This window comes from Eptatretus burgeri, chromosome 4 (genome assembly GCF_056783735.1).
Source record: "Eptatretus burgeri isolate ZD-2024b chromosome 4, Ebu_testis_v1, whole genome shotgun sequence".
In the NCBI taxonomy this organism is placed as follows: Eukaryota; Metazoa; Chordata; class Myxini; order Myxiniformes; family Myxinidae; genus Eptatretus; species Eptatretus burgeri.
The window spans coordinates 122,076,588-122,100,219 of NC_140964.1; the positions used below are offsets into that span (position 1 = coordinate 122,076,588).

At 45.2% G+C, this 23,632-nt stretch overlaps 1 protein-coding gene across 10 annotated transcripts in view; it reads right to left on the reverse strand.

The window, feature by feature from the left end:
• The window catches only part of LOC147029004 (spermatid perinuclear RNA-binding protein-like), a 190,442-nt gene that overhangs the window by 161,660 nt on the left and 5,150 nt on the right, over positions 1 to 23,632 (reverse strand). For all 10 annotated transcript variants that reach the window (XR_015057794.1, XR_015057795.1, XM_085879918.1 and 7 more), the window contains exons 2-3: positions 5,267 to 5,306; positions 2,652 to 2,797 (exon numbers count right to left, since the gene is read on the reverse strand). Coding sequence is in view for 8 of the 10 variants with exons in the window: in XM_085879918.1 (XP_085736044.1) it covers positions 2,652 to 2,797; positions 5,267 to 5,272 (152 nt within the window). In the remaining 2 variants the exon portion in view is untranslated. The remainder of the gene's footprint in view (positions 1 to 2,651; positions 2,798 to 5,266; positions 5,307 to 23,632) is intronic.

The following is a 23,632-nucleotide window of genomic DNA, read 5'->3' on the forward strand; positions in this document are numbered from 1 at the left end:
AAATCACCTCCGATCAACTTAATTTTTTATGCGCGTTATTGAATCATAGTGGAATAATTTAAGGCTTGTGGAGACATCTGAATTTTTCATATTTTTTTTGCTGTTTTTGGACCACCCTAATATATATACATATATATATATATACATATATATATATACATATACATATATATATATACATATACATATATATATATACATATATATATATACATATATATATACATATATATATATATATATATACATATATATATATACATATATATATATACACATATATATATATATACATATATATATATATACATACATATATATATATATATATATACATATATATATATATATATATACATATATATACATACATATATATACATATATATACATACATATATATATATATATATACATATATATATACATACATATATATATACATATATATATATATATATATATATATATACATATATATATATATATACACACACACAGACACACACAAACACACATACTATTTTTTGCTGGAAACTAATTTTTGCACAGACTTGTGCAATATGCAAGCAGGATGTACATTCATCCAGTAGCTTCAGTAATGTTAACCTTCCACAAGCCAAACTTTATGCTCAATTGCATATCCTCTATCATTTTCCTCTACCACAAGGCTCAGATTTGTTTTTTTTGCTCAGAGAAAAAGCTAAAGTGCATGTGTGTGTATAAATGGAGGTTTCACGACTGTCTGAATGAGGTCAACGTCGTAACCACAGCCTGTATAATGCTGAATTGTACCTCATTTTTGAGCGCTGGAGGCTGGACAGCGCATGCGGAGGTCTACATATCTTGATATTCACACAATTTGGAGTAATGTGCATTTTTATGGCTCGGTTGTGCACATAGGTGGTGTATAGGTTCAGTGGTTGGTTCACACACCTCCCAGAAGTGAAGAATAATATAACCACAGACCATTCAGTCAATTCTGTCGTGTGTATGTGTGTGTGTGTGTGTGTGTGTGTGTGTGTGTGTGTGTGTGTGTGTGTGTGTGTGTGTGTGTGTGTGTGTGTGTGTGTGTGTGTGTGTGTGTGTGTGTGTGTGTGTGTGTGTGTGTGTGTGTGTGTGTGTGTGTGTGTGTGTGTGTGTGTGTGTGTGTGTGTGTGTGTGTGTGTGTGTGTGTGTGTGTGGCCACTTAAGTGATGAAACTGATGAGGTCCTGGGTTTGAGTCCAGGGTTAAGTGAGGATTTTTTTTTTATTATTTCACACTAACCCCACACAGAAATTTATTACTGTTTATTAAATTACATATACTGCATATCAACATTTGCTATATAGTGTAGTAGATAGTAGAAAAATTGTGCAAATTATGATACAAGCATCAAATTTGGCACATTTGTTCTCCAGGGGATTCTAATCAAATCTGCCCGATTGATTGGCCATTTGAAAATCCAAATTTAGAAAAATTTGAAGAAAAAAAACCTTCAAAAAAATTTGAAGTCACAGCTGGCTGAAATTCTTGAAGCGCAAGTGAACATCCCAGACAGAGAACCAAGGGGAGATGCAGTCATCATTGATGGCTCAGCACTGATCAATGCCCTACCTCCACACACTTCAAAGATATTTGATGACTATGCTAAAGAAGACATCATCCCAAAGGTGGAATCCGATGGTGCCAGGTACGAGAGGGTGGACGTAGTGTTTGATGTGTACAAGAAGTCAAGTCTGAAGTCCGAGGCAAGGTCGAAAAGGGGGCAAGGAATCAGAAGAAGAGTGACAGGAACCAGTAAGACCCCAAGTAACTGGAGAAGCTTTCTTCGAGATGACAGCAACAAGACTGAGCTTTTTCACTTCCTTGTGGAAAAGATGTGTGAAGCACAGACGACAAGCACAGTCATTGTCACAAAAGGAGAAGATGCCATTAATAACACAAGGAAGTCACTGGATGCTGTGTCTCCATGTTGTCATGAAGAAGCTGACACTCGAATATTTGTACACGACAGGGATGCAACGACGGATGGTAGCAAGTCCATTATCATAAAGGCTAATGACATGGACGTACTTGTCATAGCAATATCTGGACTGCCATCCTTACAGGAACTTGGTCTTCAGAATATGTGGATTGCCTCTGGCCAAGGAGCCAAGGCGCGATGGATTCCAGTCCATGAGGTAGTATGTGAAATAGGGCCTGAGAAAGCTGGAGGGATCCCATACTTCCATGCGTTCACTGGATGTGACGTCGTGTCTGCCTTCCGCGGTAAAGGGAAGAAAACTGCATGGCAGACTTGGAACGTCTGTGATGATGTTTCTGAAACATTCACCAATCTCAGCCAGCATCCAACAGTGATTCGTGATCATGACTTTTTTTAAATTTTTTTTTAATTTTTTTAAATGCTTCAAAATTTGGATTTTCAAATGGCCAATCAGGCAGATTTGATTGGAATCCCCTGGAGAACAAATGTGCCAAATTTGATGCTTGTATCATCATTTGCACGATTCCTCTCAAAAATTGCTGTTTTCTGCCCCACTAATAACAAAGCACTATCCTGTATTAACAGAAAAGGGACAATTAAAACACGTATAATTACTTATGCAGTTCTATTTTTGGCAAAGGTATGCATGAAAGCATGAAATATGCAAAGGTGAAGTGTCAAACCTCCAAGTAAGTGAGTTTGATAAATTATGCAGTGCTCTCTCTGAAGCACACACAAGGTGCTGAGTGGCTGCAAGTTCTCCAGGGGTCGGGTAAACTTCTGTGTGGGCACGCAGCAGTAGATGTTCATCTCTTTCACATGATCTCCTCTTTGTTGGGAGAAGAAAACAGACAATGAAGGAAAGTATTCCAATGATAGTTTTCACATTTACTTCTTTTTTTTAAACTTGCAAAAATAAATAAATAAATTGCGCATTGCTAATATCTTCCTGATTGTTTATGCTGACTGCTTTGATTGAATGGAAGCTTCTGATGGAGAAAAATAATGAAGGCAAAGTACACATTTTCACCTCGTTCTGGCCTCGTACCCCAAAAGGTTTGAATCGACAATTATCGTGAAGTATACAAAGTCGGTGATCTTAACAGATAATTTAATTTTGAAAGAACACAGACATGTGCAGAGTTCCTCATTTCAGACAATTTCACGAATGTTGGGCAATTAATTTATTCTCTGCATTACTTGGTTTGGTGACAAAGAAAAACTTTACTTTTATTTGTTTGTTTGTTCTTACACTTGCTATTTGAACAAACTCATCAACACACCATTTTAAAGCCTTTATCCCTGAGCAGGGGACAGCTTTTTTTTTGTGTGGGCTCCAATCATGGTACCCTTTCTTGTGGCAATGTTTTTACGGCCGGATGCCCTTCCTGACCCAACCCTTTTAGTCGCCTTCGACCCTGCAGGGATCTTTACCAGTATACTGGTGCTCATTTCTCTAACCTTCGGAAGGATGACAGGCTGAGTCAACTTCCCTGATGCGAACTCAGTGGCCAGCAGGGATCAAACTCAGGATCCCAAGGATCCCAAGCCACCGCCTTAACCACTGAGCCACACCAGGCTCATGCTATTTGAACAAACTAATGACACAAATTCAGCAATGATGTCCAATTATCTTGAAGGCCACTCACCTGCTTGCCCTTTACCAGAAATGGCTTATCAGGGAAATTGACACATCACAGTGCCACGTGAAATGGGAGAGCACGTCTGCTCAATTAAGTGTTACTCAACCCATATCATTAGCAAAGCATTTTGCCACAAATATTTAAAAACCAGAATATTTGTAGAGCCATATCAATCACTGCCACTGGGATCCTTTAAACCGGTTTATTGCCACATTATTACCTCTGCCCCCGAAGGTGAAGGAGGTCATGTTTTCACCCCTTTCTGTCTGTTTGTCCATTTGTATACAGGATATCTCAAAAAGTAGTGGAGGGATCTGGATGAAATTGTGGACAGGTTTGGTGCGTGAGAAGGCCAAACTGATTAGATTTTGGTAAAGATTCGGGTCTGACTGCAAGAATTTTAAGTGATTCTTCACCATTGAGAGATGGGGCTAAAAATGATATATAGCACGATATCTCAAAAAGTTGTGGACGGATTCAGACAAAACTTGGTGGACAGGTTGGGTGTGTGACAAGGACAAATTGATTCGATTTTGGTGAAGATCCGAACCCAGATCAAGATACGATAATTATTTAATATTTAAGGTGATTCTTCACCATTGAGAGATCGGGCCAAAAACGATATCGTACTGAATAGCATGATAATTCAAAAATGTATTGGGCCCGATATGTTCTCATGGATCAGGCATTACGTGGCGGGGGTATGTGCTATACCGAGTGCCCTTCTCGTTCGCATTGTGTCGGGCCAGTATCCTTCATCTTTCACACAAATGCCATTAATGTTTTGTAAACAGGTAGAAGAGATGATGGAAGTCTTCTCCAAAATGTTCTCCACACTCTCTTCAGTGACTTTCTTTCAATGTATGCCACAAGTAAAGATGTGCTGCTCAATATTAAATTGCCCCATTATTTTTAATATTATGTCAGAGGCAATCAAAGGAAATCTGAAATTTATTCACAACCATAATTACAAAGAAAATCTCAGCATGATCAAATGTTGCCCTTTTTATGGTCCCGCTTGTAGATGACATGTCATATATGGTACAAGCTTAGATTTTAATGAGTTAATCGTTGGCATGCCATCAAAAATCCCCATGCGTCGCACCTAAAGCAAACTTGAAAGATGGCAAAAAGTTACACCAAGATTGACCCAACATCTAATTTTTTCCCCCTTTGACATCAAGTCCCCACCCCCCCCCCCCCGAAGCATGAACCCAGGGGTCAAATCCAAAAGAATAGTTACATATTTCATGTGTCCCACACTGTTGATGGTACATACAAAGTTTCACTAAAAAATGTTTTAAAATGTGCCAGGAATTGCATTTTTCAGAATTTGACCTTTTGAACTTGCCCCAGGGGCAGGGTCAAAATTATACTGACCTTTCACCTTCGTGTCAGATGGCGATCATAACTACCAAGTTTGGTGAATTTCTGCCGAACCCTTTAGGAGGAGATAGCATGATGGATGGACAGACAGATAGGATGGAGCAAATTACAATACCCCCCCCCCAATTTATTGCAAGAAGCATGGGGGGGTAATGAATGGCCCAGGTAAAGAGGATGTCGTAAGTTACTGCATAAAAACAAGTAAATTTCCATTGTATCAAAATTTGTTTGAATTGTGATGCAGAATCTTGCAGCCACCATTGTCTTACCAACATGTTTGCATGTCTCAAACGTCCAGGATTTGTTCAACTGAAGAAAAAAAAAAAAAACATTCACACATGTGAGTGAAGCAGGTGGGGGGTGGGGGTAAATTGAACCACAAAACACATTGTAACATCAAAACTCAATGATGTATGGTATACAATTCTGCAAATATAGCCTGGTATGGCTTTGTGGTTAAGGTGACAGGTTTGGGACCTTAGGCACCTGAGTTCAAGCCCCTGCCGACCGTTTAATTAATACCAGGTGGGGTTGACTCAGCCAGTCATCCTTCCGAGGTCGGCAAAATGAGTACCAGCGTATTGGGGTAATAACCATTCAGGGTAACCGGTGTTGGAGTGGTGACCTGTCCAGGACTGTACTCCTTGCCAATGAAACTGCCTCGGCAGCCCTATGTGCCTCTATGGCACGAAAGTGATGGTATTATGGGACATTTTCACAAAAGCGGGTCAGGTAACGGTAAAGAACAAACTCAAAAATCAACTTTCTTTGATATTCTCGAAATAGTGCTTGAACCCCTTATAAGGCTTAGAAAAATGTTCAAATGATGTCAGCAACAGGATCACCATAAGGCCTCTGCACTGACTGGGCAATATATGCTTGATAAAAATTATCCGACAGTCTTTACCGTTACCTGACCCACTTTTGTGAAAATGTCCCTTATTATTATTATTATTGGTTCACGAGCTAGTAAGTGACCACTATATTCGTTATGGGTGTGTGTCTGTCTGTCTGTCTGTCCCGAGCATAGCTCCGTGGGTTTTGATCCGATCTTGATAAAATTAGGGTGTGAGGTTTGTATCATGATCTAGTTGTGTTTTCCAGAGAATGGGGGTGCTGCACCCATTATGGGCCGAGCCACGCCCAAAAAACATGTTTTTAGGCGGTAGCCGGTTTCAAGTTACATCTTCTCTGAGGGGGTTTGGCGAATCTGGCAGGGGTTTCAGTATTTGGTTAGCCCAATGGCACCTGCATAGCCCCACGGAGCTCGATTTTTCATTTTTGTCCCAAGGTCAAGGTCACAAGGTCACGAACTTAGAAAATGTCAAAAAAACAATAAATTGGGCATCGAGCTCCTCAGGTTTTCAACTGTTTCGAATGAAAGTTGGTATGCAAGTAGTGCTCTTCGAGTACTACAACTTTTGGTTCACGAGCAAGTGACCACTATTGGCTCACGAGCACCAGCCAGAGTGACCACTATATTCGTTATGTCTGTGTGTCTGTCTGCCTGTCTGTCTGTCTGTCCAGAGCATAACTCCGTGGTCATTGATCCGATCTCAATGAAACTTGGTTATGTGTTCGATATCATTGTCTAGTTGTATTTTCCTGGAAGAGGGCGTGCTACACCCATTGTGGGTGGAGCCACGCCCAAAAAATAGCCATTTTTAGGGGGTAGTCGGATTAAAAATCTATCTTCTCCTTGGGAATTGACTGAATGGAATGGGTTCTTCGGTATTTGAATAGCAAAATGAATTATCTAAAACTTGTCGTTGTCCGATTTTTCATTTTCGTCTCAAGGTCAAGGTCATAAGGGAAAAAAAAACTTAGAAAATTGCGAATTTTGACATAAAAATAATATGACCGCCCAAACTTTGAGAGGGAGGATGACAACATAGTTAATTATAACTTGGTCAAAAATTATCACATTGTCTCATCCTTGACTTCTGAAACAATCTACATGGTCAAGTACCACTCGTGAACCATTGTCGTCTTCAGACTTGTTATTATTAAAAGGAGTTTGAAAGGGAATTGAAAATTTGCATGGTTTAAAATGGCAAGCATGTGTGTGACCTTTCAGGTTGACTAGTAAAGAAGACAAGTTATGATATTCTTCACATATTTGCACATTGTCATTCAAATTCTTAATTACATGATCAAAATAGGTTAAAACCACACTCTTCGGCTGACAGGATGGCCCAGAAGTACACACATTCCCTCTAAGCTATCAAGCCTAGGTTCAAATCCTGAACCAGCTTCAAAAATCGTCATAGCCTCATGATCCAAGATCAAAGCAAATCGAACTGAAGGCAATCTCAGTTCCTTCTACAAAGCTCAGAACAAGTGTGTGTCTACCCTCATGAAAGCCAGGAAACAACATAATTCCAATCTCAAGTCTGAACTCTCAAACCTATCACCTTCCTCCAAATCATGGTGGCGTCTAATCAAATCTGTTTCTGGTGTACGTTTCCCCTCCATCTCCTCCGAAACCTCAAATGGCCGCACAGCTGACACCGCACGTGAAAAGGCTGAATGCAAAACTACATCTTTGCTTCTAAATCTTGTGTCCCAAACCCATCGCTTTCTCTACCCACCTTACCCAGTCGCACCCAGCTGTTCCTGGACTCCGTGTCCTTTTCTCCTGAGGTGGAGAGCTTGCCATCAAACCTCGACTCAGATTGTGCAACCGGTCCAGACGGCATCAGCCCACGTCTCCTAAAAACCTGTGCCTCTGCTCTTGCTCACCCTCTCTCTCTGTTCTATTCTCCCTCTCATTTTCTCAAGATCATCTGCCATCTTCCTTGAAATCAGCAAACATTCCTGCCCTGCATAAAACAGATCCCTGTAACTCCAGACCAATCAGCCTGCTCCCAATCTTCAGCAAGGTTATGGAATTCATCATCGCTTCAGACATTAAATCCTTCCTCTTCTCCAATGGCTTGATTTCGGATCATCAATGTGGTTTCAGACCAGGTCACTCTACCCTGGATATGCTGCTTCTGCTCTCCCAACAATGGATGGAGGTACTCAATGCCAGACATGAAATCAGAAACATAGCCCCAGTCATATCACGTGCTTTTGATACGGTCTGGCACCCTGCCCTGGTCACGAAACTCTCTTCCTATGGTATCCAAGGCCATCTCTACCCATTGCTCACAGACTTCCTCTCGCAGCCAACGTGTGGCCCTTAATGGAGATCTCTCATCCCCTCTTCCTGTCCAGGCTGGAGTTCCTCAAGGCAGTGTTCTGGGCCCTGTTCTTTTTTGGTGTTCAGAAATGATCTTTTTCATAAATTGCCTCTCTGGAAAATCCTCTTCATCTCTTTGCTGACAAATCCACCCTCTGCCGTACCATCTGTCATCCCTCAGATCGGCAAGAAGCAGATTCTTCACTCTCTGCAGATCTGGATAAAATTACAAACTGGTCCAACACTTGGAACATGTCTTTCAATCCGGACAAATCTCACACTCAATGTCTCTCCAAAAGGACTGTCGAGAAAACCCCCCCATCTACTTTCTCAACAACCCTCTTGGAGAAGTCCTTTCATTGAAGCTTCAGGGTCTCACTTTCTGCCATGATCTTTCCTGGGAAAGCCACATTTCTAACCTGGCCTACAAAGACAGTCGCCAACTGGGAATCCTCCGTCATGCAAAGTCCTTCCTTGGCACACCTGAGCTCCTCCTGACCATATACAAAGCTTTCACCTGCAGCCTGACAGAGTACTGCTCTCCCCTCTGGGCTGGTGCTCCTGCCTCTCACCCTTCTTGGCTTCACGTTGTGAAAACCAAGGCATTTAGGATCATTGGTATATCCCTCGATGAGACCGAGTCTTTGTGTCTCACTCTCTCACCGCAGGCATGTCGGTGGTCTGTCTTCTACAATCTCCTCTCCAGCCTTGCCCTCCCTTCTCTGTCTGCAATATGTCACCCCCCCCCCCATATTTCCACAGGGTGCTCAAGGTCCGCCAGCAACCCCCTTCTGGCAAAACTACCAAAAATCAAGAATCACTGCTCACCTTCACTCTTTTTCTCACCTTTTGAACGAACTCCCACACTTTCTTCAATACCACTCTTCCCTCCATGTCTTCAAAACAGCTGTTCACCACCATCTCTTACCTCCTCCCATCCAAAACCACAATCTTTTCTACCCCCGTTAATCCACTCCAAACCCACCTCCTTCTAATTCCCTGCTTTCCTTCCCGAAAGTCCCTGTAATGTCCATCTTGTATACCCCGTGTTCCCCAGGCCATCCCTCACCCTTCCACAGATCTCCTAATGTCTCTGTTCCCCACTGTTATGTCCTTCCCTCTCCCACCCCTGCTGCAGCCCTTGTTGTATGTTTGCTCTTATATGAACGAGCCTTGACATTGTATACATAAAAGTAAAAAAAATTTAAAAGGCACTCTCAGGCAGCAGGTAAAGCAAATAGGGTTTTAGGTTGTATTCGGAGGGGGGTCGTTAATAAATCAAAAGAGGTGGTGTTAACATCGTACAGGAATTGTGAGGGTCACATGTATCTAGAATATTGCGTGCAGTTTTGGTCACCACAACTCAGGAAGGACATAGATGCCAAAGAGAGGGTTCAGCAAAGGGCAACTAGATTGATTCCGGGGCTATCTAGACTCGGCTATGAGGAGCCATTCAAGGAGACAGGGCTTTATGCACTAGAAAGAAGGCGGTTACGAGGAGATATGATAGAGATGTGTAAGATAATGAAAGGTATAGATAAAATAAGAGCAGATGAATTATTCAGCACGGGGACCATCGCCTGAGAGTAAAGAGGAGGAGAGTTAAGATGGTAAGGCAGGGGTCTTTTACTCAGAGAGAAGAAAATGCTTGGAATGGTCTCCCTGGAAAGGTTGTGGAAGCAGAAAAAATACATACATTTAAATAAGATAGGTACCTGGAAGTTCTGGAGATAGAGGGGTATGGGGATGTTGATAAGGCTTTCGGTAGCTTGAGCATTGATGGGTGATTGTGTGCATGTGTACGGAGTGTTGATAGTGGGGTCTAGTTGATGTGTGTTTTTTTTAACCAATCTCATGCCCCCTCCCCTGGGGAAAAAAATACAAATACAGTTGACGAGGCGTAAGTCGTCACCATCGGGACCGAGAAAAAAGTGACGACTTGCGCGTATGCGAACATTCATGATGACTGTGGGGTGAAGGATGAAGTCGCGCGTGGCCTGGACACATGTGTGAGAGCCGGCTATTGTACCAAAAGGAAAACACAATCCTCGGGGCATAGGTGGGGGTGAGTTGGTGAGTTGGAAAGTGATCAAGCAAAGATGGAATTCATGAATCAGTTTATCAAAAGTAAAGATAATGAACAACTCTGTAAGACAACTCGTATACCATCGGTGATGGTATGGTGACAAATTACATGACACACAGTCATCGTGGTGATGATTACCACTCAATGCCTATGTGTAAGTGAGTGCGGTAATGTACAAAACAAGCCAATATAAAACCATGATCGGACTTCAACACTGAGCTCGATCGATCCTTTACTTCTTCGCGAAGTAATCCGTTATGTTTGACTGCCTCAAACTCTTAGACATCTGGTGCATGAGAAAGGATTCAAACCGGTCATTGTATTCCATGATGTTGGCTGGGCAATCCTCCACCGAAAGACAGTATCGGCCAATTATTTGGCCGAAACCGAATATTTGGCTGAGCCGACATTTGCCGAAACCAGATGATGAGCGCGTCATCAACATCTTCAAAGCACACACATTTCACACTTACCACCGGCCTCACGATCTTCTACACTTGTCCAAATATCTTGCCCTTATTCTTCAAGATATCGTTCAATGTCTGCCGTTTGATGTCCAACTTCTCAGCTATGTCTGTTTTCTTCATCAGTGGATTTCACTCACAAAACTGGATAATGTCGTATTTTTCTTGGTATGTTTTAGTTGTAAGCTTATGCTTAGTCGCCATTGTCCTGCCTGCAGTGCGATCAACGTGTGTACGCAGTTATAAATAGCCTATCACTGGCGGTGTACACCAATGAGCGAGCATCACGATTCCATGAAATCGGGCTTCTCATGAGGCAGCAGTTCCGTGTGACGAGTTAGGAGTGGTAATTTACTTGAGTTTCCATGACGTGGGAATGGACATCTGATGACTTAGACGAAGTGACGACTTAGAGATGACGACTTACAGAGGGATGACCCTTTATTCAAAGGGATTTAACATGAGATAAATTCGGGACTTTTTGACGCTGCCGACTTAGGCGAAGTGACGAGTTACACGCTGCCGACTTACACCTATTCTACTGTACAACAAAAAATACTTTATTTAAATTAAAATATATATATTTGCATTTTCTTATTTTGATATGTTGATAAATTAGTGTGGTCGTGATGTGGCATAGGCATGATGGGCTGAAGACCTCCACCCATGTCTGATTTCCTTGTGTGCAACTGGGAATGAGGTTGCCATTTCAGAATATGGCCTTGTCATGACAAAATGTCCACAGCTTTTAAAACATCATTGTGCCGAGTAGTAATGATGACCTCCATCGCTGGGTGGCAGGAATGTACATGAACCGCTGCCAATTACACCTGAACTGCAGACCAACATGGACTCTCTTGAAAACAGTGTCACCAAGTGCATTTCAGCATGACCAAGACGCAAACTGACACTTATCCTGAGCTTAACCCAGAGCATTGTTAAATTCTATGGTTTGACTCGACCAGAGTTGGAGTTGAATCGTTGACCGACCGGACTTAGAGCGGATGCTCTCACCCCTAATACCACCAGTTCTGGTCTTGGGGGTGGTCAATCATTACTCCTCATATGGAAACAGTCCCATGCCAACGCAACTTTTGGGGGAAATAAATTTTGTGCCGTTGATGGCCAGCAAGCCCAGAAACACGTCAATAGATAGGTTTTCCTTTCTTGGGTGGGGTGTGGGGGGGGATCAGTGGGGGCTTGCATTGCCGCAAAGGCTCCTCCATGAGGATCGGCACTGTATAAAGACTTTTAATGTTTTCGTCTTGATAAACACTACATCAGGAAGAGTGAAGCAGCTGATTTAACAGTCGGTAGTTTTGTGGGATTTTTATGATTCATTCTCACCGACCAAGTTGGTCAAACGGTGCATTTTATTTCCAACATTCTCTTTCCCAGATGCATTTCAGAAACTTCGTTAATTTAATCACGGTTAATAATATTTTACCGAGCTCCTTCCTCAACAGACCATCGCATGTTGATCAGCGCAGCATAGACCAACTGCCTCAAAAACCTGTGATTCAGCATCTTGCGAATGAACCAACTGAACAAGAAATTCGTAAGGCGATCAATTTGTTATCAAATGGCAAGTCACCTGGTGAGGATGGGATTCCAGCTGAGATTTTCAAACATGGTGGCAAAGTTCTAATCACACGTCTGCACAGCCTCTATTGTAATATTTGACGAGACGAAGAAGTGCCCCAACAACTGAAGGATGCTCTCATTTTTCTATTTTCAAACGGAAGGGCAGCCGTTCGGAATGTGGAAATCATAGAGGAATTTCCCTCCTAAGTTCATGCTCCAAAATACTAACTAAAATTCTTCAGATACGTCTCGTAAATTCAATTCTATACGAAAATGTTTTGGAGTCGCAGTGTGGTTTTCGAGGTCACCGTGGTACCACGGACGGATATGGTGTTCTCAGCTCGCCAACTCAAGGAGAAGTGCATCAAGCAGAATATTGGGTTATATGCGGTTTTTGTTGACCTAACTAAAGCTTTCGATACAGTCTCACGTGTTGCGCTCAGGCAAATTCTTCTCAAAATTGGCTGCCCACAGAAATTTGTAAGAGTGCTACAACAGCGACATGATAGAATGCAAGCTGGAGTGTGTGCTGATGGTAAGTTCTCCGAGGCGTTCAACATCAGCAACGGGGTGAAGCAAGGATGTGTTGTGGCACCTATAATATTTGTGCTGTTCTTTGCAACCATGCTCAAGGAAGCCTTGAAAACAAATGACAAAGGTGTTCACATAAAATTTAGAACGGATGGTGGCATTTTCAATCTGCGTCGACTCCGGGCTAAAACCAAAACCATTCACCTGCTTGTTAGAGATCTCCTGTTTGTCGATGATTGAGGATTATTTTCCCATACCAAGGAGGGCTTACAATCGCTCATGAATGCTTTCGCAGTCACATCTTCTAATTTCAATCTAACGATCAGCACAAAGAAAACGCAAGTCATGTATCAACCACCCCCAGGTGTTACACATCACTCACCCACGATCCTTGTCAATGGAGAAGAGTTGAAGACTACCAAAACTTTCCCTGATCTCGGAAGTATCTTGTCTGATGATGGACAGCTTGATCATGAAATTGTCAGCAGAATCTCCAAAGCCAGCTCCTCTTTTGGCAGGGCTCAGAGAACGGCTTTGGAATAGCCATGACATAAACTTGCTACCAAAATCGGGCAGTAGTTGTTAGCACACTGCTATATGGAGCGGAGACGTGGACGGTATACAGTTGACACATCCGACAGCTTTAAGCTTTTCAGCAAAGATGCTTGAGAAACATCCTGAAAACAAATTGGGAAGAAAACGTTTCGAATATCGAAATTTTGGCAAAAACAAAGTGCTGTAGCATCGAAAGCATCATCCGAAAGAGTCATCTGCAATGGTCTGGTCATTTAGTCAGAATGAATGACTTGCGTTCACCCAAATAAATCTTTTATGGTGAGCTAAGAAATGGGTCCAGAAAGTTGGGTCAACCAAGGAAACGTTTCAAGGACATGTTGGCCGATACAATGAGGAAGTGTTATATACCTTAGTCATCATGGGAAGAACTTGTCAAGAAGCGTTTGCAGTGGAGGGGAAAAGTACACACCGGGGTGCAAAGGTTTGAGAAAGTTCGGGAGCATGAGATTGTGCAAAAGCGACTGCGGCGGAAGGATCCATCCAACGTAGCGGAAACCGGTTTCTGTTGTGGTGTATGCGACCGACCTTGTGCAAACAAAGCTGGTCTCACTGCCCACAGTCACGTCCATCGGCAATTGAACCAATCGACAGTCGAAAACGACATGTCATCCATCATCATATGTATGTACGTATGTGTGTATATGTACGTATGTATGTACATATGTGTGTATATGTGTGTATATGTATGTATGTATGTATGTGTATATATGTATGTGTGTATGTATGTATGTGTGTATATGTATATATGTATGCATGTATGTGTGTATATGTATGTATGTGTGTATATGTATGTATGTGTGTATATGTATGCATGTATGTGTGTGTATATGTATGCATGTATGTGTGTATATGTATGTATGTGTGTATATGCATGTATGTGTGTATATGCATGTATGTGTGTATATGCATGTATGTGTGTATATGTATGTATGTGTGTATATGTATGTATGTGTGTATATGTATGTATGTGTGTATATGTATGTGTGTAGATGTATGTTTGTGTGTAGATGTATGCATGTATGTATGTATGTATGTATGTATGTATGTATGTATGTATGTGTGTGTGTATATGCATGTATGTGTGTATATGTATGTATGTGTGTATATGTATGTATGTGTGTATATGTATGTATGTGTGTATATGTATGCATGTATGTGTGTATATGTATGTATGTGTGTATATGCATGTATGTGTGTATATGCATGTATGTGTGTATATGTATGTATGTGTGTATATGTATGTATGTGTGTATATGTATGTATGTGTGTAGATGTATGCATGTGTGCATGTATGTATGTATGTATGTATGTATGTATGTATGTATGTGTGTATATGCATGTATGTGTGTATATGTATGTATGTGTGTATATGTATGTATGTGTGTATATGTATGTATGTGTGTATATGTATGTGTGTAGATGTATGTTTGTGTGTAGATGTATGCATGTGTGCATGTATGTATGTATGTATGTATGTATGTATGTATGTATGTATGTATGTGTGTATATTGTTACAGTTGTGGAAATTCACAGATCACCATTCAGGTTCCCCGAAGATCAGTTACGTCGCCAAGTGTGTGTCCAGGTTAGAATTCCCCACCGATGCATAACGGGATTTTATAAGTGTGCTGGGCTGTGAACCTTTGAGGTCGTGTTATTCTTTCCTATCGTTATTTTAAACATCTCCTCACCACCTTCTCCACACCCGCCAACATATCCTCACCATCACCTCCACAAAAAACATCTCTTCAACCACACCACCTCCACCAAAACGCCAACAAACTCCACAACCATGCCACCTCCACCAAAACGCCAACAAACTCCACAACCACGCCACCTCCACCACAAAGTTTACAACCACAGCATCTTTACAAACAAAAAGAACAACTCAACAACTCCCGCCCCGATATTCTGGGACGAAAACAGGATTGACGGTTGGGCGGGTCCCTCAGAACGGGTAAACAAAAGTGACGGTTACAAAAAGTATGCCCCAAAGAAGAAGAACCCGATCACTCCTAGGATTTTTCCCCCGCGCGCCGAGAAGGGAGGGGCGAACGCCCCGGGGGCGATAAAAAGCCGCGTTCGCTGGCTGGAGATGGGAGTCGGGTTGGTGAGGAAGTAGAGTGGGTGAGTGGAGTCGAGTGGAGAGTTGGTGGAGTCAAGTGGAGTTCGGGTCTGGAGACCAGAGTCGGGAGACGGCCGTGGAAAGTCGGCCATGCTGCTAGGCCCTGGACCAACCAAGCCGCCGTTACCACAGCTGCCACTTTGACCACAGGGAAATATGGAGGGTCGCCGACAAAAAGACCATAGAGTCGCCTCAAGGGCGACGAAGGTAACCTGCACGGCCTCGCGGAGCTCCTTCGGTCATCCCAGCTCCGAGGAATATTAAAGCCTCCGAGCCCAGTTCTCTTCTTTCTTTTCTGGGGTTTTTGCATGGAAGTCTGTGGCGCCTTGTCCGAAGTAGAATTGTTATAAGTGCATGTACATAATTAAGAGATATTGGCAGTAGGTTTTAGCTCGTGTCATGTCCCATCCCCCCCCCCATCCATTGTATACGTGTGAAAATAAATGTCCCCATTGTTGAAATGTCACCTGCTCGTTGCGTCCTTTCCTGCCATTGACTGCCATAATTGTGTTCGGAATAAATAGCTGGCTGATTAATAGCCGATATAACGTACATCTGGTCCGACGGGGCTTGGCGATATAAAACCGCTCGGCAAACGGAACGAGCTGCTTAAAGTGGCTCGTCTTCGTGCAGGCTCCGTTGAGGTGTAAATCCCCGGCATTTCTGTCTGCGCGAATAATTAGGTGCATCGACAATTCAGCGATCGACCCTGAAGCGCGTGGACAGAAGAGTTGGTCGATTTATGGTGTGGTTAACAACACCCGTAGCTGGGTTTCAGAGTTGATTCGAAAAGCTGCGACTAGATTGCTCGTTCGGTGGGTGCACACGGCCGCAATTTAGCGAAGCGCGGTCGCCCACACGCCGAACGGGTGAAAATCCACAACAATATGTATGTATGTATGCATGTATGTGTGTATATTGTTACGGTCCCGGTGCGTTGTGCCGCAAGCCGACCGCTCTGATGGAGCCGCAAGTCGAGTCGGCCCGACCGATCGCCCGGAATATAGATCGCCGCCCGGATAACTCCGAGGCCAAAGGGTCCTTGTGCAAGAACCGAAATATGCCAATGGGCAGACCACGTAGGGTAGGGTCGATTGCCAATCTTCAATTTACCTAAATACCCACATGATCCAACTACCAGGGTATTCCACCCTTGACGGAACTCGTACGGAACAAGCCGCTTAAGCGAGCCTGTCCCGTGCGCGATTCCGAGCAGCTTAATCGCCGAGAACCGTCGGTCCGAATGTCCCCCTTTTATGGGAAACCAACGGCTTTCTAACTCCCAACACACGAAATGCTCAGTCAATGAAAGAATCGACGCGACGAGCTGAAAACATTTAACAATTGGGGTATTTATTAATAACTAGTACGTGCCCGTAAAAAAAAAAAAATTATAATAATAATTATAAATAAATAAACCACACAGGCCGTTTCTTCGCTCTCACGTGCCTGTACGTGCGTGACCCGGAAGTTCGATATTATTCGCAGTTACCATTATTCGCAATTTATTTTTAATACCCAATTATTCAATTAGCGCCAACGTATTTTACCTTTTCGCAATGTCATGGCAAGGAAAAACAAAAAGAGAAGAGAAGAGAGAGAAAAAATTTACTTCCTGGTTCGGAGCATACCAGCAGTCTGATGTTCCCGAAATTTATACACCGTCTAATATGAAAACGATCATACCTTGAGCCATTGTGTTTATCTATAAATGCGCATAAAAAAATCAAGAAATTATTGGAATACACGAAGTCATCACTCTCCGGAAGCCCGTACGTTGTAACCCGTAATGAGGAACGTGGCTGAGCTGAGGACAGGTGAGCTGAAACCCAGAACCTATCTCGAACCTCTCCACCTCATGTGGTCTTCAAGCTGTTCGGACACGGGCTCCAGCGAAAGCGAGCTGGATCCAATCGCCGTGAGCCGCGATCCTTCCAGAGCTCCAGCGAATCCTCTCACGCTTCCGAACACGTGCTGGTGAGACAAGGCGCCGATCCTTCCCGTCGATGCGTCGCTATCTTGAAGAACCACCTCCAAGATGAGGTCGATGAGTCGCACCAAGCCGGGAACCAAGTGGAGAACAAAGAGCTCCACGAACCAAGAAGAGCCAGCCGAGCAACCAGCTAAACTCTCTTCCGATGAACAAAGCCTCTCTCAACACGAACCAAGAAGAGCCCAAAAAGCGAACCGAGCCAAGCAGACCCCGAAGGTCTGCTGAAAAGCCAAGCAGAAGCAAAAAGCTCTCCAAAAAGCCTCCACCTCGCCAAGCAGAACCGAAGCTCACTGAACCAAAAGTCTCAACCCTTGCCAAGCAGAACCTGAAGGCCTGCTAAAAGCCAAGCCAAAGCAAAAAGCCTTCAAAAAGCCTCGACCCTCAACCAAGCCAAGCATGAAGCCGAAGCTCTACTGAAAAGCCCGCTCAAACAAAGCAGAGAATCTCTTCTTTATTCTTCTCCGCCCCCTCCCCCGCTCCCGGCGTGACTCATGCCCTCGTGATCCATCCCCCACTCAATCACGGGTGGGAGGGAGTTGTTTCCCTCATGTGATTCAGGAAGGGACGGCACTTCTTCCTCTTCGCAGAAGAGGGGGAGGGACGTCTCCATTGTGTTATGATCGCTCCGAACTATTAAATTGAATCTCACAGCGCACTTAATCGATTTCTGCCCATTAAACAATGGAAGGTGAACTATCTAGGGAACAAGCACTTGTCCACAGAACTGACAAAAGGAACCTGAATGTTGTGTGCAATCGAATTCCCAAATTCGTAACAATATGGATGTGTGTATATATGTATGTGTGTATATATGTATGTGTATGTATGTATATATGTATATATGTATATGTATATATATATATGTATATGTATATGTATATATATATATGTATATGTATATGTATATATATATATATATATATATATATATATATATATATATATATGTATATGTATGCATCTGTGTATATGTATGTATGTATGTGTGTATATGTATGTATGTATGTGTGAATGTGTGTATATGTATGTGTATATGTATGTGTATATGTGTGTATATGTATGTGTATATGTATGTGTATATGTATGTGTATATGTGTGAATGTGTGTATGTGTGTATGTATGTATGTGTATATATATGTATATATATGTATATATATATATATATATATATATATATATATATATATATATATATATATATATATATATATATATATTGTTGCGGTCTTCGCGCCCGCCGGCGTGCGGACGGCCACGTAACTCGAATCGCGGCACGTCGCCCACCGGACGGACAATCCAGTCGTGACCCTCTCGGACTAACGCCGGGAACCAGTCACGGGTGGACCTTTCGGTCTCACCGCGATCGAGCCAATCAGCCCCCGCGTGGGATAGGGTTGCTCGCCAAATTCGAACTACCTAAGTACCCACGCGGAGGGTAGACCGGGCGATCGCACCTCGCCGCAGGTCGACTTCGGACACGGGCCCTTAAAGCGACCCGTTCCGTACTATCAGAATAACCGAGCGGTGTTATCGTCGACCTCGACGGTTCGATTAATTATCGGGCGTATTCAGCCCACTACCAACCCTTTACGTGAAGCAAGATGGGGATTCAATGGAGGAAAAGACGAAGCGAAGCGGGAGAACAGTTCAACAATAAAGCACATTTATTCTCGGCACACGGGAAGCACACAAATACAATTCCACCAAATGCACACAAAAAAAAGAAAACACAATTCCATTTACACAAAAAGCAAACATAAAAGTGAAAACACAGTGCAGAGCTAATTCCGACTACCGAGCACACGGCAACACTTATACAATTCTACTTCACAGACGGCGCCGACAACACATACCCAAAACCAAGGAAAAGAAATACCCTCAAGAATGAGGTAGGCCTGGGGCCGAGACCTGGTCGGGCCTACCCGTCTGGTGATGAGACGCGGAGCGGCGATGGCCCCGCAACCCGCGGGCCTCGTGGACAGTGCCTGGCAGGGGGGTGGGAACGGGGCCCCCTTGGTCGCACTATCTCAGCGCGGGGGGAAACAGGAGGGGGTTGCTGATGCTCGGGGTATAGAGGATCTTTATTATATGCGACGAGCGTCTCCACCTCGGCCAGCTCGCGCTGTCGGCCTCCCAGGGGTGCAGCTCCCTGCACGACGCGAGCACCCCCTCGTTCTCGTTCTGCTGACTCTTTCGCTCCGACTTTTACGACTGGTTCCGACTCCTTCCTTCCTCGTTCCGACTTTTACTACTCCTTTTACTGACGAACACCGTCCTTTTATCCCCCCGTAACTTCGCCTTTGACCCCCTCCCTTTGACCTTTCAACTCGCTCCCCATTGGCCCGACAAAAAGTGGGCGTGAAGGCTTTTTGATCCACAAATTTGCATATATCGATCGCCCTGGGGGCGGGGGCCACCCGCCCCTCGCTCACCGATTGGACGGCAAAAGTGGGCGTGTGTCGTTTTGGATCCGTTTTTGAAGCAGAAAATCCGTGATTTTGTACACGCTGTTCAACGTGCGCCCTACACGAGTCCAGCATCGGTGCCCATGAGTGGCGCGAGATGACGGTGATGCGATGGTGGCGAGTTGTGACGGTAAAGGTCATGGCGGTTGTGGTGAAGCGGCGTTGTGGTTGGTGGTTGTTGTTGTGGTTGTGATGGTGGCGATTGGTCCAAAATAAAGATAGTAAAAGAAAACGGCTATCCTGAAGAGTCGCAGCACGTATAAATGACATGTATTCCCACTAGACAACGGGTTTGGGCCTAACTACACATGCACTTACCGAGATACCTCACCTAAGGGACCTGAATGGTGGTTTGCGAATCTGGTAACCACAACACTACCCCCTTCCCTTTTTACAGACTCGTCCCGAGTCGTCAAATTTTCGTGTGCCATCATGTGTAGTTTTCCCTAGTACATTTTACCTACGGATCCCTGAGTGCGACATTCATGGTATTCGTGTCCCCAAAATAAATAACCTGAGGGCTGCGTAACTACCTAAACAAACTCACTCACACGGACGACTTAAATAAAATTGCCGGCGCTAAGACATACATGCCGGGGGCGCACTCATATGTACAGTACATCTTAACCTTAACTTACAAATTTTACACTAAACCATGGCCCAGGATCATTGAACTCTGCAAAAGAAAGCAGTTAGCAGGGAGCCAGGCTGCCCGCATGCAGTCTCTGGCTCAAAACAATGCAGGTGACAGGGAACGTGGCTGGCTGCTCACACGCAGTCCAAGGCCTTCCCTTTTGAACTGAACTCAGTGAACCACAACGGTGCTTGGGCTGCACAACGCAGTCTCCGTGCCAGCTCAAGTGGCACACGCAATGAACACAACGAATGGATGCATGAACGGTTTGAACTGAATGCAGTGAACCACAACGGTGCATGGGCTGCACAAACGCAGTCTCCGTGCCAGCTCAAGTGGCACACGCAATGAGCACAACGAATGAATGGATGAATGGATGGACGCAAAACACGGTGCACGGGCTGCCACTGCAGGCCCGTGTTGTAGCTGCCAACAGGGCAGTTCTCGCAGCTTGCAAACTGTTGCCTTGATCCTGGCGCACATGGAAATGAACAGGGGGGGCAAAGCAAAAATTGAACGGGGCTGGTGAACGTGGGCAGTGGGCATGGCATGGCAAAGGTGAGCAGGCAAACACAGCCCGCAGAAGAAGACCGTTGCAGGCAAACACAGCCGGCAGATGAACTGGCCGGCACAGGCCTCGAAGAAAAACAGCCAGCAGATGAACTGGCCGGCACAGGCCTTGCAGCACACAGCTGCCGATGAACTTGGCCGGCCTCCGCCTTGAAGCAAACACGGCCAGCCGATGAAGTTGGCCAGCCTTTGCCGTTCAATGGAGGTTGGTGGAGGAGTGCGGTGGTGCTGGCCACTTGGAAGGCGGGCTCGGACCTACCTACCTGTCTCCCTCCCAACCTATCGCCTTTGCCTGTCACTGTACATACCCACTCCCTTAATTTGTGAAAAACCAATTTAGCCCCCACTTATTTTTTTGTTGTTTTTATTTTTACTCCCCCACTATAAATCGTCCCCTAACCCCCTTTATCGTCCTTGTTCGGCTAACCTATCCTGTCACCTAGCCTACTCCCAACCCCTACGTTCCCTTCCCGGAGGGGAATAAGGGAGAGCTAACGTCCTGTGCCGAGGCCCAACGAAGCCTCAGAATGGCCTCCCCAGAGTTCGGCGATCTTACCCAAAGTGGGTCCAGCGGCCCACGACAGCGAGGGGATGGATGGTGCGGAGGGGTACATCTCCAAATCTACCCTAACCATTTAACTGTTAAACTACCCCGGGGCTTTCAACAAGCGCCTCTCGCTTAAACTATTGGTTCTAACAACCCAGATTCCCGTCGCCTGTGTTGGTGTCCTCACAATTTCGGGCCTCGCCCCCCCAATTTTCTCTCCGTGCCCTCACACGGTCTCCTGGCTGGGACACGTGGCTCCCTTTGGCAGGCACGACCCTCTGCCGATTCTCCCGCTATGGCACCCCCGGGCACTACACTGCCTCCGAGCCTACCAGCTCCCTAACACCGGGGAGTGCCCCCCCATGGCACCTCCCCTGAAACGCACACGTGGCAGGCCGGCCTCCCGGCGCCCCTTTCCGAGGGTCACCCGTGCCCACAACACTGCCCACGCGGCTAATGGCGCCCCGGGCCCCCGCACCAAGCAGGCGCACCCGTGCCCACTACTCTATCCCGGCCCCCCATGGGCCCTTGGCCTACCGCGGCCGACTAGCCTGGTGCCCGGGGTACCCACTCAGCGATACTCACCTTTCGCAGCCACGCTCCCAAGCCCGTCAACAGGGCTCCTGCACCCCTCCAAATGGGTTTCGAGCCTACACTCCCACCAACAGCAAAACGACCTCCATTTTTGTTAATTTGACTAACCCAGCTAACTCACTTTACTCTGACCCCGGGGTCCCTTGGGCGGGAGTCACTCCTCCCCCCCAATCACTCATCGCACCATGCATTCCAGACTTGCTCCACTCACACAGACCCGCTGGCCTCACTCACTCATCAAGCACATGCTTCCACTTCACTCACCAACTCTTCAACACACTCACCGCTGAACTCTGCCATCCTTCTAACTACATCCCCTAACTAACTCGTGCTCCCACGTCATCCCTTAAACTACAGCACGTTCCTTTTAACACTACGTAGCTAAACTACGTCCCCTCTACACATCCAAAGTCTGTCACTGTCTCAAAATGTCCCATTTTATTTCCCAACCTAAAGCTCACCTAAATCCCTCTACCTAATCCATTCCACGGACTCCATGAGGACTTACCCCTGCCCCATGGAGTCGGTCTAACTAAGCTAACCCTTCCCCCTAACTAGTTTCCATCCTGTGCCCAGGTAAGGGGGTCTTCCACCCCTTGCCCAGGAATCCTGTGTACCCGAAAGTGAGGCTTGTTGTTCTTTTTTTTTTTTTCTTTACATGCGCAGCACCTGCGCGGTAACTCAGAGCTCACGCACTTTGCACCTGCCCGTGACGTCATGCAGCTGCACGTGTTCCTCGTCCCTCCTTGGACGCTACCATCCGGCAGAGATACCCCTCCTGCCGGATTCCAACCACACGTGCAGCCATGGCGTCACCGTGCGCATAAAAAAAAACACAAGCCCCACGTCTCGAGGGGTTTCCCACGCGAACACATGTGCTTTGCCCGTTGGAGCTGAACACACACGATCGCGTGGAGAACCCGTCCGGTCCAAATCCATTTACCTGCCTAAACTTTGTCCGTCCGCGGGATCGGCAAATCCACCGCGTGCGTTTCCGGACCGGGACTTCACTCTCGCAAGCGAGCACGTGGTGGTCTCGTGCGTTGCACAGCACGAACCGCGTGCTCACTGCTGGGTGAACCCGGCACGGTCCACGAAACAACTACAGCCGCTACTCGGCTTTCTCTCCTCTGTCGCCGTCGTCGTCTCCATTCCACACACGCATACCTGCGTGTTACGACGCACACAGTCCACACCATTAAACTCACACCGGGAGACGCGGCTGCGTGCTCCCGCATGCCAACCGACATCTCCCTCACATACCGCTCTCTCACACACACGG